The 16514-nt window shown below is 43.6% G+C and overlaps 1 protein-coding gene across 1 annotated transcript in view; it reads right to left on the bottom strand.

Annotated features, from left to right (window-relative positions):
* The window catches only part of AGBL1 (AGBL carboxypeptidase 1), a 733865-nt gene that overhangs the window by 589224 nt on the left and 128127 nt on the right, over positions 1–16514 (bottom strand). The window contains exon 6 of the mRNA XM_055325935.1: positions 14086–14123. Coding sequence (XP_055181910.1) covers positions 14086–14123 — 38 coding nt within the window. The remainder of the gene's footprint in view (positions 1–14085; positions 14124–16514) is intronic.

The raw sequence follows: 16514 nt of genomic DNA on the forward strand, positions 1-16514 counted from the left end.
ATACCATTACTCCCAAAGCTTTTGATGATGAAGTGGTGATAGTTTACACTTTTCACACCCAGAAGAAACCTTTTACCTATCACCAGAATAGCCAAATTCTTGAGGAAAGTTTCTGAAAAGCTACTGGAGATAAAGCCAGTGAACACCTGAACCCTGAGTGCTTGAGGAGAATGGCTTTCAGCTGATTTAACCACAGCTCAGCCCCTCCACCCAAACTGTCTCTCCATCTCCTCTGTTCCCTCCCAGGCCCTGACATTATGGAGAGAGTTGATTTTTAATAGGAGACTTGACAAGATTTAAAGGCCCCAGGAAGTGGCCCATAGGTCTTCAGGTCACAAGAGGAGGCGTTTGAGAGTCTTCCTGTCACTCAGCCAGTGACTCCGGGAGCCCAGCCCAGAAGTTAGGCCCAGACATGAGCGCGGTCAGTCAGCTGTACCCCCACCCCAGCTCCTCCCCTGGCAGCTGCAGCATGTGGTTTCCTCACAAAGGAGGAGCCGCAATGCATGTACTGAGACATAACTAATTTTAATGTCACGGATCATGGAAATTATACTCTATTATCATTAGCCCAAATAAGAATAATGATATTGAATTACAGGTATATTTTTTTCTCCTTGTAGAATAGATGCATTTCAGGAAACTTGACTGTCAAGCACATTTCAGTCTCAAGCAAAGCTTGTTTTCCCATGGATCACCCTCAAAACCATGAAGGATGCTTTTCCTGAGCCCCAGAAATAGTGGCTGGGAAGCACTAGAGAATGTCTTCATAGCCATTTTAAATCTATAGTCTTCTATTTCTTTTTTTTTTCCAATCACCAGTTCCTTTTAATACCTCTCCACAGAGCTATTCTCAAACCATAAGCACTCTTCCACTCCAAGGAAATCCTGAGATGCCACATCTGCCTCTCCTGTGAGCCCATGGTGGGAACCAGAGCTCAGGCAGGGCATCAGGCTGCAACACTAGAGGAGGAGGGATCACCACCACTGACAAGCTCCTCCACTTCAGTACTTGGCATCCCACATGACAGATCAATCGCATATCAAACTTTATCAATGCTATGGCATACATTCTTTCATATGTATTTCCAAAATTAAGTGCTTCTTAACCAATGACAGTGTTTCAATTATAACTGGCAGCGTTTTTTCACTCCATGGCACATACAAAGTGGCGCATCTTGCAGTCAATGACATGTTAAAGTTGAGGAAATATGATTAATTTTTCAATATTGTTAGCTTGAAAATTCTCTGAAATGAGTTCGTTCCCAGCTAGGGCTTATCACTTGAGAGGTTTGCTGTGCATACACAAATATGCAGAGGCACTTTGTCCTGAAAGCCAGATCCTGTGGTGGTGAGGTATGCAGTAAACTGCCAACTAAATCCACGCTCATTCACCCAAAACCCAAGGCACCACCATGAATTCATTCAACAAACTCTTAGCAACTACCCCACGTGCCAGGATGTGCCAGGCACTTTTGTAGGCACTGGGGTACTACAGCGGGAGATGAAATGGACCATGTCTCTGCTGTTAAGGGGCTTATTGCCCATGCCAGAGCTGGAGAGCCACAGATCCAAGTAGGCACACACACAGAGAAAAAAAATAGAAAATTTCAGATAGTGACAAGTGCTACAGTGCTAATAAAGCAGCAGTGGTAGAGGGGGTGCCTGCGAGGCTCAGTCTTTTAGGCATCTGACTCTTGGTTTCAGCTCAGGTCATGATCTCAAACTCATGAGTTCGAGTTCCATGTGGGACTCCTCACTCAGTGGGAAGTCTGCTTGAGACTCCCTCTCTCTTTCTTTCTCTCTCTCTCTCTCTCCTCTTTCCCTTTGTCCATCCCCTGGCTTATATATGCACACTTCACTCACTCCCTGTCTCTCTCTCTAGAATAAATAAATAAATCTTTAAAAAATTCTTCAAATAGCAATGATACAGTGAGTAGGGGGGCAACTATTTTAGACTGAGTGCTCAGGGAAGACCCTTTGAGGAGAAAATATTAGTACTAAACTTAAATCATAGGAAAGAATCGGGAAACAGAGATCTGGTGGTAGAAAATTCTAGAAATCTTGAGAGCACAACCAAGGGGAAAAGCCCAAAGTTGGTAAGTACAAAAAGTCTTCAGCTAAAGCCAGGTGAAAAAGTTGAGAGCAGGAGGAGATTATCGAAAAGGAAGGCAGGGGTCAGAATGCATGACCTCCCCCCACACTGACATCCATCATGGCAGGTTTTGCAAAAGTGGAGGGATATGCACAGAGATTTTTCCCTCACTCTCCTTTTGGTTACTTATTTGTGGTATCTCTGCAAGAAAGTCCTGAGGGATGATCATCTTTGCCCAGACCTAAATTTTTCCAGTTTTCCTACCCATCCAAAGTTTTATGTTGAGTCTAGACTTCAGTGGGGAAAGAAGTAATTGCTAAAGCCCCAAGACAAGCTACTGTCCTTTCTGGGTCCCTGGAGAAAACCTTCCTGCTTCACTGTCTTTCCACTATCAACTGATCAGATGATGACATTTGAAGAAGAGAGGCAGGATTTATACCTGCTAAGGAGAAAGCCAAGACCTTCCCCTACTGCCTTTTTCTATCAATTGATCTGTATGATACTAGTCTGTCAGTCGTGTCCCCCGCTTCTGACCCAGGACAGACAAGCAGCACAGACTGCAGGAAACACACCTACTAAGTGCTGCAAATATCATATGCCAACTGGTTCATGCTGCAGTATGCCTCTGGGCCTGGAGGGGCACTGGAGAAAGGTGGGGAGCATGTGCCTCCTTGCTCCTGGCTGGCTGCCCTCTGGCTATAGGGCATACAGCAGTACATTACAATAAAATCACAGGACCAGAGCGTTGTGCTCCCTGGTTCCAACACCTCTCCCACCCCCACCCCCAAAACAGCAATGGCTGCAGGGAAATCTGGAAGGCTGGGGATGCAGGAGGGCCCTGGTGTTCTCTGGGTCACACTGTGTGGGGAGCAGTGGCTGCCATCTGTGGGCCCCTGAGATTGGGGCAGGGGCTAGGAGAGAGGCTAACCAGTGTCTCTAACTATCCCCAGCTGCTGCCAGAGCAGCCTCACTGTCATCTGTGCACATGCAATGGCTCTGCAAAGGATTTTGTTTAGGCAAACTTATATTTCTTTTTAGAAGGGGGGGGGCGGGATTGAAACCCTCTGGTAGTGAAAGTACGGATTTTAGTCCCAATATATCAAGTACCTGTCACACCATCTTGAGCAAGTGCATCAACTACGTTGGGCCGGAATGTTTTCAGGGGCTGGATATTATTATTTCCTGGGGAGAGGATCACTATCCTGTGTACTGTACAATGTTCAGCAGCACCCTAGCCTCAGCCCACTAGGTGCCAGGAGCACCCTCACTCCCCAGGTGTGGCCACCAAAACTGCCTTTGGACCTTGCACAATGTCCCCTCTGGGACAATACCACTCTGGTTGAGAACCACTGCACCACAACAGTTAAATATTTACCTGTCTTGCCAGACTACTGTGAAGTTTAATGGGATCATACTTGAAAAGGTGCTTGGTAAACTGCTAATATCAGACTTCTGTAAGAAACACCTGACTCACACCTCGACATAAACAAATAATTGTATAGTCAATCTTGAATGTGATGAAGAAGCTCCTGTGCATCCACAGGGTGGGGAAATGTTTATCTTTTTGTCTATCTCTTTAAATCTCTGCAATACTTTATCTATGTCAGTCCATAGCCAGTCATTCATTACGCCAGGATGATACACGTTCTCAAAACTAAGTTAGAGCTCAGCAATCCTAGATATTAACCCCTGATTCCCTAGAATGGAAACAAAATGAGGGTATATGGGTCAACTGAATGGGCCAGATCTGCTGCATTCAACAATGTACTTACTCCTCTAGAGGGAACACGGAGGCTAAAAACAAATGGGTATCATTCAACACTCAGGGAGATCTAAGGAGATGAATTTACATTGCAACAAGCTTTATGCCCTTATCTGACCAGTCCTGAAACTCCCAGGGTTTTCCAAATGGTGGTGATAGGAAAGTGAGAGATGATCTTTATAGAGATTTACTAAGATCTAGCATTATACTCCCACTACACATATGTCACCTTGTTTAAATCTTACCGGTTCTCCTTGGAGGGTTTCATGTTTCCTGCTTTACAGGTGAAGTGGTTCCAGCATGGTCACTGAGGAATACATCTAGAGAGGCTCTGATTGGAACCCGCAATCTCGTAAGAGTCAACTTTGAGACCACTAAGCAAACACTATTCTCCACCATGTCTTATCCTTGCAGACAGTAAGAGGTTTGAGCTTTTAGTAAACACACACCCTGCATACATGACCCTGAGCATCCCTCAAGGGGTATTCACACCGTTGGCAAAGGAACACCATGGCCCAACCTACAGGCAGATAATCAAGTCAGAGGCAAAGCCCTGGATATAGAACTAGTCTTACGTTACTACCAAAGTACAGGACCACCTGGTTAAAAGACAGTATCATCCACGGACTTAAGAATCAGGACTGGTTACAATTTTATCATAACAATATTTTATGTAGCCAGAACTTTTGTGTAGAGCAGGAAAAACTCAACACCACCATCCACAGCTCTGTTAGAGAAGTGTGGGTCCCTTTTAAAGATGCTGGCCATCTTGAGAGGATGGTTCACCATCCTGCCCATACTACCAACCATCATAATCTCCACTGGATGCTGAAACTCCCCATTTAATTAGACTTGGTTCAATTGTTTAATTAAGTCTCTTAGTCCCAAGAGACCTTAAAGTTCCTCAACCAGGGCTCAATAATGAATACACAACATTTTGGATCTTTCCCTGAGTCACACTTCACTAGCCCTTCCTTATAACCACCGCATAATAAAAACGAACACACTTTTCAGACCCCCGAAGGACGTGTCCACACATCTTTAATCCACAATCTCAGACAACAGACTGAGCTCTGAGAGTGTCCTGTGAATATTTATTTCAGATGTTTCAAATTTGATTCCATTAAGCCCCAAAGAACTTCCATGGAAGTTTCTCAGAGTCAATCAAGAGCCCCTGAAGGGACTTATACAATAAGTTATGGGGATAAAAAGTAGAGTGTGAGGAATATCATCAATAGTACTATAATAACTTTGTATGGTGACAGACGGTGCCTGCCCTTATCGTGGTGAGCATTGCATGACGGGCAGAACTCTAGAATCACTATGTTGTATACCTGAAACCAAGATAACGGTGTAGGTCAGCTATACTTCAATAATAAACATAGAAGTAAAAAAATAAAGCAAACCAGGGAAAGAGGAGGAGCAAGGGAGAGACCAGGTCATCCTTCAATGGGATTTCCCACTTCTGCTTTCATTTTATCTGCTTTAGATGCATCATTTCCTTATTTTATTATTATTTTTTTAAAGCGGTCTTCTACTAAGGAGTTCCCAAACGACACATCTTATGGAGGCCTCCCATTTTTGCAAAGCCAACCTAAAGTCAAATGCAACGATGAAGAAGTAATTTAAGAGCACACAGGCCATCAGCAAGCAGAGTCCGGGTTTCCCCAGCTTTGTGTGAAGGGTGGAAGGAAGATTTTGAAAGGAAGATTTTCTGCTTTGGAGGCAGTCATAACTTAATTCAAAGCGTAGCCCTCTACTTACCTTTTTTGGGACCTTAGGAAAATTAATGAACCTCCCTCACTCTACCTTCCTTGTACGTAAAATGGACATGTAATGTGCCTGGCAAGTGTCAGCGCTCTGTATTCAATAGTCTGATCACTATTCCTTGAAGGTATTCTAATAAACAGTAATTCTCTTCCCATACCCCACCCTGCTTCCTATGTCCTAGAGGGGCGGCGGTAAACAGTTCAAGAAACATATTATTAACTGGATGGGGGATGCCTGTGGACCTTGGGAAGACAGACAGGCATTTCCCTCAAGTGGTGCCTTTGGCCTTGGCGGCAAAAGCAAGATCCAGGTTGTCAGAGGGCGTGAAGGAGATGGGGAAATATAACTGCAAGATTTGCTGCTGCTCACCAGAGGCAGCCCTCAAAAAAGCTGCTGGGGATGCTCCCCGCCCTCCATAAGTCCTGTTCAATCATGCTCACATCACTGGGGATGCAACAAATTCCAGAGGCTTTTCCAACCCAGGGCTCCACTCACCCTGCCTCCTCCCAACTCCCTTAAATAATGGCTGAGCAAATGCCTCTGAGACCATCTTCAGCTAATTTCCTTCAAGACATGCAAGCTGCTAACGCTGGGAAGTACAGATAGTGTGGAATAGCAAATATGGCCAAAATTAGATTAAAATAACCTCCTGATAAACAAATTACTCACTGAAAATAAATATTCCATCGCTGCGACCACGATAACTAAAAGAAGAGCACCACCACATGGCAGAAAGAGGAACTACACATTACACATGCCGCCAAGGGGCCAGGCCCTGTCTGCCCACCCAGCTCCAGAGGAGTCTGACCAAGGGGCAGGGAAGGGGAGCTAGAGGGACAGGTAATATCCTTCCAGCTTAAACCTTAAAAATATTTCTGTACTTGTGCAAAAGACAAAAATATTTTGCAGGTATATCTGAACTTTGAGCCAAGGGGGGGTGGGGTAATGTTCAAGATGAACATAGCATGACGTAATGGGAGTCTGATTCTTCCTGTCTCAGTTCCCTTCCTCTCCCTCACCCCATCATTCATTAGATTTGCCTTGATGCTCAGCCTCACAGCAGAGACTCTGGCCCCTTCACAGCCATGCTGTTGTGCTGGGCACCTCTTACCAGGTCCCATGCTGATGCTTATATGGGATGGACCACGTACTGCTCTTTTCTCAATGACAAGGCAGATCTCCTGAAAAAAAAAAAAAATCTCCCCCCCCCCCAAAAAAATCCTTTGGATACTTATAAGTATTTATATGACTTCCTTTCATCTTTTGGTCTTATCTTCCTTGAGCTAAATTAGCCCATCCTCATTATTCTCTTCTTGGAATGCACAGGGCTCAGATCCCAGGCATCTAGAAACTGGCAGTAAGCTCTGCAGCTCACAAACGGTGTGCATTGTGTAAGCTTTCCCAACTTCAGTTCTTAACACCTGTAAAATGGGGATTATAACATCTCCTTGATAGGCTAAATGTATATACAGTGGTTGACACACTGAGAACTCAATAAACTGGAGCTCTCCGTGTTGTCATTTCAATCCAGCAGTGTGATGGATGTAGCTTGTTATTCTGCATTCATACAAAGTCGATTGCAGCAGTCCATCCCAGTGTGACAAATGCAAAAATCTATCAATATTACTTGAAGCAGATTTTTGGTTCATCACAGAAATATACCGCATGCCTCTCCAAAAGATATGGTGGAAGAAGAGCCATTGAGTCTATAATCACACCACAATTTGGTTCTTTCCAGGGACAGAAATTGGGCTGACCTCTTCATTAAGGTATGTTGAAAATAAATGTATGAGACTTAAAGCAAGAAATTGGAATTCTTCCCTTATCAACATTCATGGGTTAGCAGCAGCTCTGGGCACAACCCACTTCAAAGTATGGGGAATATGGTAGGGACCCCAGCTCTCAAGGAGCTGTATATACCCAGTAGGAAAAAATACATATGCACATACACATCTGCAAAGATACAGGAATCACTGATTATAGTATGGTTAGTTCTTACAAGTATAAATATAAGGCTTTATAAAAGGTTTAGTAGGGAATATAATGCTGGGCAGAGGAGGGGCTGGGTAATATTCAGAAGAATCCCAGACAGAGGTATTTGTGCTGAGACCTGAAGAAAGAGCCAGTGTCATCTGGACAGGAAACTTTCAAAGTCTCAGAGATCTGGGTAGGGTCGTTCTCTCTCTCTGGTGGTCGGTTTTCCCGTGTGAAAATGAGGAGATGAAGGGGTTGGGTAATACCAATAGTTTCCTGGGGTATAGACAACAACATTGTATTATAATCACCAAACTTGTTAGATTTGATTTTAATCATTTCAACCACTAAAAAGAATTGATAATTATGCAGCATGATAGAGGTGCAAATTATTGCTATAATGACAATTATAATACATAAATGTTTCAAATCATCATGCATTACATTTATACAATGTTATATGTCAAGTGTATTTCAATTTTTTTAAAGATCAATAATTTCTAGGTTCTTAGGGGCCCTATATTTTTGTGAATGAGTCTGTGAGGCCATCTTGGGAGGAAATCAGTCAGAGGTGGACAGACAGAGCTCAGAGTTCTCTACTAAAAATAAAAAATAAAATAAAAATTGAATATCATTGCACTAAGCAACCTCAAAGGTTTTTTCCAGCTCTGATTGTCTGACTCCATGGCCCTCACCTGGCAACAGAAGAGGAAGCTATACCATGTGGGCAAAATACTGTCAAGGCAGGTCGGAGCCCCCGAAGCCAGGAGGACAGGCCCTACGGAAACACAGATTATACACGAAGGCTGCCCTGACTCACTGCTACTTGTGTATCATCATAAGATCACAGGAATCACAATACCAACCATCCTAAAACATAGATTGTCATTCTGAGACCTTTTCAGAGCTCCTACAAGTCCTACAAAAGCTTCAGGTGGGTACATCCCCAAAATGGTTCATTCTTTGACATCTTGCAGGAAAGCAACTGTCTGGCTATCATGCCCTCCCATCACTGCTTTCCTGACAGCCAGGACACAGTAGACATCGCTGAGAACATGAGGGTGTCTCTACAGGATCGAGGCTTTGGGCACAAGAAGGCCCTCCTACACACCCAAAACAACAGGATGATGACCCACTCCAGGAGCCAGCCAGCCAAAGCATTAATAAGGAAGACCAGTGACAAGTCTCATCTTCCTGCCAAACCTCCCATTAGCTTGCTTGCATCTCTACCTCCCTCTATCTTGTCTCCCCTCTTCCTTTATTAACTTACTTCCCTATGATCAGCACCTTCCCCAGGTCCGTCCTTCTGCAAACTTCTAGACTCCTCTAAATGTTAATTCTTAAGTTGGAGAGTAGTCTGAAGTAAAACCAACAACTTCTTATTAAGATTTAGGGCCTAAACCAGAAGGTGTTGCAGGTGATTCCTTGTTGTAGTTATGTGACCTTTAAATCTGGGCAGCAAGGTTAATACCAAGACATTATTTGAAGATTCATCACTGGAGCCAGTACAAATCAGGCTGGATGCCGTTGCCACACGCTCATTCAAGTGCTACTTCCAGGGCCGCAATTTTTCAAACCTGCATTGATACCTAATGCTCATGGAAGAGGTGTTAAGAAATGAAAAGAAAGAGGGAGAGGTGGGGTGGGGGGGTAGGGGGAGGAGGGGAGCAGACAGAAAAGAAGAGGGTGAGGAAAAAAGAAACACAGACAGAGTTACAGGGATAGGTAGAGGTCCCGGCAGAGGGAAAGACAGACTGTAGGCAACGCACAAGATGGAGAGAGACAAAGGACAATATGTTGCTTGGGTTTATTAGGGGGAAAAAATTGCCTGTAATAGAAGCACTATTTCTTAATCAAAGCTTTATTAAGTTTTGGTAATGAAAAGCTAAGTGGTTTTGTGTAGGCGAACACATACAAGGGCAACATTTTCAGTACGGGGAAATTGAAGTAGGGTTTGTGCACGTGTGAGCAGAGCAGGGTAACAGATGCCATGAAAGGAATGGGATTTGGATTAGTCAGTCCTAGCCCCTGCACCTATACAAAGGACCCTTGAATGGGCAATGCTTTTTTTTTTTTTTTTCATTTTTGGCATCCTAAATTGTAATACAAGTCTAGGATGTCCAAGCTTATTTTGCCTACTGTCACTCAGGAATGGACAGAGACAAGAGATGTCTTCCAGTGCATTTCCATCTCCTGCCATCCACCTATCCTACACTGGCTTCTCATGTAGTAGCTACTGGATGGAACAGAGAGCAGAGAGCTGAGTGACATAAAATTGTCCTCTGCAACCCAGATGCTCCTTCCCTCTCTTTTTGTTGCTAAGGTGGGCAGGCTCCCAGGTCCTTGGTCCTGCTTTCCCTGATACTGGTAGGCATTGCCTCCAGCCAGTCTCTGTACCCATTAGGTACAGAGAGGATCTTATCAGCCTCAAATTCCCAAGCTCACCCAAGTTTATCACCACAGAAGCACTGACTACCCCCAAGGTAGTAGATAAGTCCTCCCAGCTTTATTTTGACTGAAGAGCGCTCTTCCTTTGTGAAGCAATTCAGAGATATATTACCATGCCTACTTATATATGACCAACAAGCATCAAGACCACACTAATCACTGGCCAAAAAGATTATGCCTCTAAGAACAAGGTTCACATGATGTTCACACAAACATTCCCAGATACCCGTGCCAGACAGTAAGGGTTTGAATTTTAGGCAGAAACGAACTTCTTGAATTTAGATTCAGCTGAAAACAAACTCACTTGGGATCCAAATTGACAGGCATTCCATGTCAGGTCTTAACTATGCATAATGACCATACAAAGCAACTAGAGTATTCTGTGACACTCACCTGCCCCATAGCAACCCCAGCCCAAATGGAGCCGTACCATCCTTAGCCAGACCCTCCATGCCATGGGATACTTTGGTTAGGCTGGTGGAACAAAGATGGTGACTACCTGGTGTTCTGTTACTACTCCTCCCCAAAGTCATGACAAACTTTGTTATTTAAATACCTTTCCTGCTGAGCTCAAATATGATCTCAGAATCCTTCCATCCACACATGGGAGTTGGCACTTGTAATGGAACCTATTTGCCCTCCTTGTTCTAAGATCCTCTAGATCTTTCGAGCCTGTTCCCTCATGGGACACCTGGGTAGTTGACCAGGTGGTTGAGTGTCTGCCTTTGGCTCAGGGCATGATCTTGGGGTCCTTGGGATCAAGTCCCACATCTCGTCTCCCTGCGAGGAGCCTGCTTCTGCCTCTGCCTATGTCTCTGCCTCTCATGAATAAATAAAAGAAAAAGAAAAAAACCTGTTACCTCCCAAGTAATTTCTGCATATCTAGAAGTGACTTTCTGCCATCGGTATTTTTCCTTCTTTTAAATCCACAGGAATGACACAAAAACTGGGGAATTTAAGATCAGTTATGAAAGAAGACTATTTCTATGACATACCAATCAGCTATTTGGAGAGAGGTCATCTGAAACCTGGAAAGGTCTTCAACTCATGTATTTGGTCAAATCTACATCAGTGATTTTCAATGGGAGGCCATTTTGACCTCCCAGGGCACATTTGGTGCTGTCTAGAGACAATTTTGTTCATTATAACTGGGAGTGCTACTGACATCTGGTGAGTCAAGGTGAGAGATGCTGCTAAACATTTTGAAATGCACAGAACAGTCCTCAACAACTAAGAAATATCCAGTCCAACATTGTAAGAATGCCAAATTTTGGAAACCCTGATATAATTAACATGGAGTATTCAGTGGTAGAGAGAACATTGGGGAAGCTCTCATCCAACTCTCTGATGTTATAAAGAACCTAAGATCCAGACAAAAGTTTATGGACAACTAAGCAGGATTAATATATAACACCACGCACCCTTTTAATATGACAATAAAACCTGTTTTATATGTGGAGGACAGCAAGTTTTCAGTTCCCTAACTGTCTATTAGTATAGTTAAATAGAGATCAAAACCACAAATGTTAAGATCGTTTGTTTTATGTGTGTGTTGTTGGGTTTAGGTAGTAGAAGGCAGTACTGCCATTTTTATACATGAAAGTATCTTTCATTTGTTTTATTCATTCATATATATTCATTTAGAAATCATCCATTCATTTTAATGTTTAGTCCACAAATTTATATCAAGCTTTTCATTGTACTGATGCAAATAATTAATCTAAAAGGTGACCCATGCCTGCAAAAGTTTGCCATCACCTGGCAGAGATGGACATGAGTGATTCCACCACAGTGGACATGATGCTGAGATGGGAGAGCCTCTGGGAACTTAGAGGAAGTCCTCCAACCCAGTCTTGGAAGGCAGGGAAAGTTGGTGTTCTTTTTCTTTTTTTTTTTTTTTTTTAAGATTTATTTACTTATTTTAGAGAGAAAGAAAGTGCGGGCAGTGGGAGGGGCACAGTGAGAGGGAGATAGATAATCAAGCAGATAATCTTTTGAGCAGATACCCCAACCTGGGGCTCAGTCTTAGGACCCTGAGATCATGACTTGAGCTGAAATCCAGAGTCAGCCTCATAACTGACTGAGCCACCCAGGTGCCCCAGGGAAAGTTTTTTCAGAGGAAAGGTCTGAATTGAGCTCTGAAGGCAAAGTAGAAGTGAGAAACTATCAAAGTTGATCCTCTCCCACAGCATGCTCAGTTTGCTAAGGACAGCCAGTGTGTTGAAAACCTGAGCCTGAATTAGTACTTTCACTGCTTTTTGGTTTTCCCTAGGTCCATGCCTGGTGCTTCATATGGAAATAGTTGATAATGGGCATGTGCCTGCTTTCAGATTTCTTTGGTTGGTTTTTTTTTTTTTTTTGAATATTTTTATTTGTTTATTTGACAGAGAGAGAGAACAAGCAGGGAGAGTGGCAGGCAGAGGGAGAGGGAGAAGCAGGCTCCCCACTGAGCAGAGAGCCTGATGCAGAGCTCAATCCCAGGACCCTGGGATCATGACCTGAGCCAAAGGCAGACACTTCACCGACAGCCACCTAGGGTACCCCTGCTTTCAAATTTCTACACATGGTAGGTCCATTGTGTATCAGAACACTTGGACACTTGACTCTAAGCCTACAGGCTGAGGTGTATGTGTGCGTGTGTGTGTGTGTGTGCGCGCGCGCGTGTGTAGAAAAGGAGATCAGTCTTTTTCCACTTTAAGGGCTCTCTTCTCTATCCGAGAGACATAAAGGCCTCTACCACCTAGACTGGGCTAGGGGACACAGGAGAAAGCCACTTTCCCAAGGCACTGTATTCACAGACTGGCTCACCCAGCCCCTCTCAATTCCCTTACTTCCTGCATCCCAGAATTCTTCGGGCACCAAACACCTGGTCTTATCACCAGGAGTGTCAGGGTGGGCAGGTAAATAGCAAGAACCAAGATGCCAAACCTGAGGTGAGTTCTGTCTTAACCTGTCCATAACCTGCAGGTAATACTTCCCCTTATGCCTATCTCAAGGGCTATGACCTCTCATTCTTCAGTCTTCCAACCTGTGCTAAATATCTTCATTCCACCTGCAGGACAGGTCCTGTGTATTGTAGCAAGTTCCAGTTGAACAAATGAAGTTGAGATTTCATTTCTTTTTTTTCTTCAGCCTACAACAGGAAAGTGCTACAGTGATATAGCTCTTTTTCTGTGCTTATAGTTGACAGAGATACACGGTTGGGGGGAAAGGGTGTTTTTATTTTTATTTATTTGTAAGTTTTATTAAAGTTCACCTATTACCCACAGGCCTCAGGCTCCCTATAGAGAAACAAATATCACAATCGAAGGAAGTGGTTTCCAAGGTGCCAAATTAAAATAGATGAAGAGGTAAGGAGGGAAAAAAATAAAAACATTACGCAAAGACTTCTTCGTTCTTAAGCACATGGTGTTTTCTATTATATTGCACACACGAAATTGACTTCCAATGTAATTAGACCAGAGCTACTAGGCAAAAAAAAAAAAAAAAAAAAATCCTCAAATTATTCAGACCCCCAGAGCTATTCTTTTGCAATCACTCAAGAAACTGAGAAGAGAGCCAACTTTTTAATATAAATTTGTTATTAGAATCTACACTGTCCAAATGATTTCCAACACCCCACCTGCCTGAGAACACAGATTCATGAACTGGTGTCAGAACCAAAGGTAAGAGTCCTACTTCCCACCTGCCTGGTGCCATCACCTTTTCTTCTATAAGACAATCTTACTGGAAATGGGACTTTATTCCAACAATGCTTAATGGCCCACTGGTCTTTGTTAGAAGGAACTGGAGAGTTCCTCAGGTCTGCAGAAGACTGTTCTGATGGCATTATGTATAGGCATGGCCTCATGGACAGACATCAACTCTGTCTTTGCAGCCTTGGGCGTGGAACATCCATAACATTCTCCACTTCACCTGCAAAGACCCAGGAATGGCTTTATTGCCTTCCAGGTTGAAAATGAGACATGGAGCTACAGAGAACATCTTTCACTGAACTCATAGGGGAAAGAAATAACCACTTTTCAAAAGAGGTGCTTACTGGATTTCAGCAATGCTGCCAGAACTTCAGTGGCTGCCCTGGGGAAAGAGAAAGAAAAGTAAAAGTCAATATTCAATGGTCTTTTTGTCAGCCCATGGATCCCAAAGCCAGCAGGCTCATTGCTGCCACCTAACAGCCCCATTATTAATCAGAGAGCAGGCATTCTATTGATTGCACCACTGACTATTAAAGAGGCATAAATGCAGAATTGCTCCAAGCAAAGTGTCTGTCTTGAAAATGGGTCACAGGAGTCCCACTGTTGCTGAAATTATCTCCCCCCTCCCCATCTTGCCTCCCACCTTCCACTACCTTCCTTATACTATGCTCCTTATATTTCTGTTACTCATCCCTGCCAGAGCTCTTGTCCATCTCTTGGTTTATAATTGAGAATCCTGGGAACTCTGGAGGATGGGCTGGGAGGGGGTGGGACATGGAGGCTGAGTGAATGCAGCATTGCAGTGTAAACTCCTTAAAACCTTCATGCCCCTGGGGATACACAGGAAAACATTCACACATTGGAAAGCCATGCTGGTTCCTTAGGGAGGTAGAGAATGGTTATGTCATGATTTTTCTTCCAAATTCATTGTTTTCTTCCATGGAAGAATTTCACGACCTTTGCAGCAATGGGAGACAGATAAGGATGAAAATGCCTTTGACCCATGTCTTAGCGACCCTTCAGCCTAGGCCTTGAGCCATTGAATGTCATGCAAAGACCCACTTACTGGATGGAGGAGAACTTCAAGGTATCATGAAGGACATGATGGTGTGATCCTGTTTATCTCTGTTTCTGTTTTTGTTTTAAGAAAAGGAGTATTCTACATGGTCCTAGTAGTTTATCCTCAAGGCCTGTTAGAGAGTGATTTGTTCTCCAACATACGCCCCCAATCCTCAAGGTCAAAAAGGTTGGGTCACCCCCCCAAGGTCAAAGAGAACAAGTCAAAGAGGCTGGGTCACCCTTCCAAGATTACAGACGTGTAAACAGAGTGGGACCCCCACCCAGGAACCTCACTTCCCACCTCTGCCTTCTGTACACCTGTTATTCTTCTGAGGCTCCCTCACTGGCCCTGCCCTGGCCTCTCCCTGGTTGATGAAAGACACTTTTCTTTGCAATATATTATCTAACATTAGGCGATAGAGCCAGCAATAAAAATAAAAATAAGAAGTTAAGTTAAACTAAAATTAAATAAAAATCTAGCACTTGAGATCTATGGCTTCCCACAACCAACAGAGGAGACTTGCAGAAGGAGCAGCCTGGAACTCATAAGCCCTAGTGCAAACCCACAGCCAGGATAACCCCTCTCATAGAGACTAGCACAACCACAGGGCAGTCATCAAAAAGGTGAAGCTAACTGTCACCATTTCATTTATCCTTCCCAATCATGTTTGCTTTGAATCACCTTTTGGCTTCTTCAGCCCCTCTCTTTCATAACCCCACCTAATCTGGCAACCATGGATTCAAGAAAAAACACATCGAAGGTGTTACTGGAAACCCCAAGACAGTGTGCCAAATCTAGGAGCCACAGTGCATAGGGCCTGGGCTGGTGCAAAAGGAAAATCAGTCCTGGGGGCATGAGGGGAAATAGAATAGCCACATTAAGAGGGTTAGTAGAGAAGGAAGCATGAAAAGAAAGAATGAGGGTATTCCAAGCAAAGTACCCAGGCTCGTCCTTGATCCAGGTCTATCAGGTGACCTTGCATTTTTGATTTGCACGGCAGGTTTGTTTTGGGGAGTTTGTCACAGAGCTAATGTTCCATTAAATAATAGTTTTACGAGGGACACACTAGAGGTGGGGAGGGGCAGGCAGACCAGTCAGGAGGATTTGAGGTAACAAGGGCTCCAGACAAAAGGGTAGTGTGGAGGGGAATGGAGAAAGATGGGTTTAATGGAAACTTGGAGCCTTGCTACTCATAGCATGGGGCTCCCACCAGCAGCTTCAAATGGAGCCAAGCAGAAATGTCAACTCTTAAGCCCCCTTCCTGTCCTGCTGAATCTGAACTTTTATGCCAACAGATCACTCATATGCATGTGGATGTTGGAGAATAATTGGCTTAGAGGTGGCATTGGTATGGCTTGGTTACTCTTTAATGTCATAAAGAAGATTCAATGCAATTCCCAGATCCAAACCCTCTAGAAAATACCTAATAGTGTGATAACATAGCAAATAACTATGAATCCAAACAGTCACATTAAATGGCAAGAAACACATGGTAAGCGTAGTAGGAGTCAAAGAGATGAGGCTTATTCTTAAGTAATGAGAAAATATTTCTTTCTTTTCAGCTTCTAATTGGGGATCACCACATAGTGTAGTGTGGGGTATGATTAGGACAATGATAAACATAAGGTTTGAGACCATAACCCAATATTCTAAAGAGATCAGATTCAAGTCCATAGGTAATAAGGCACTTTTTTATATATATAAAGAGGTATG

This window comes from Nyctereutes procyonoides, unplaced genomic scaffold (genome assembly GCF_905146905.1).
Source record: "Nyctereutes procyonoides isolate TBG_1078 unplaced genomic scaffold, NYPRO_anot_genome, whole genome shotgun sequence".
In the NCBI taxonomy this organism is placed as follows: domain Eukaryota; kingdom Metazoa; phylum Chordata; class Mammalia; order Carnivora; family Canidae; genus Nyctereutes; species Nyctereutes procyonoides.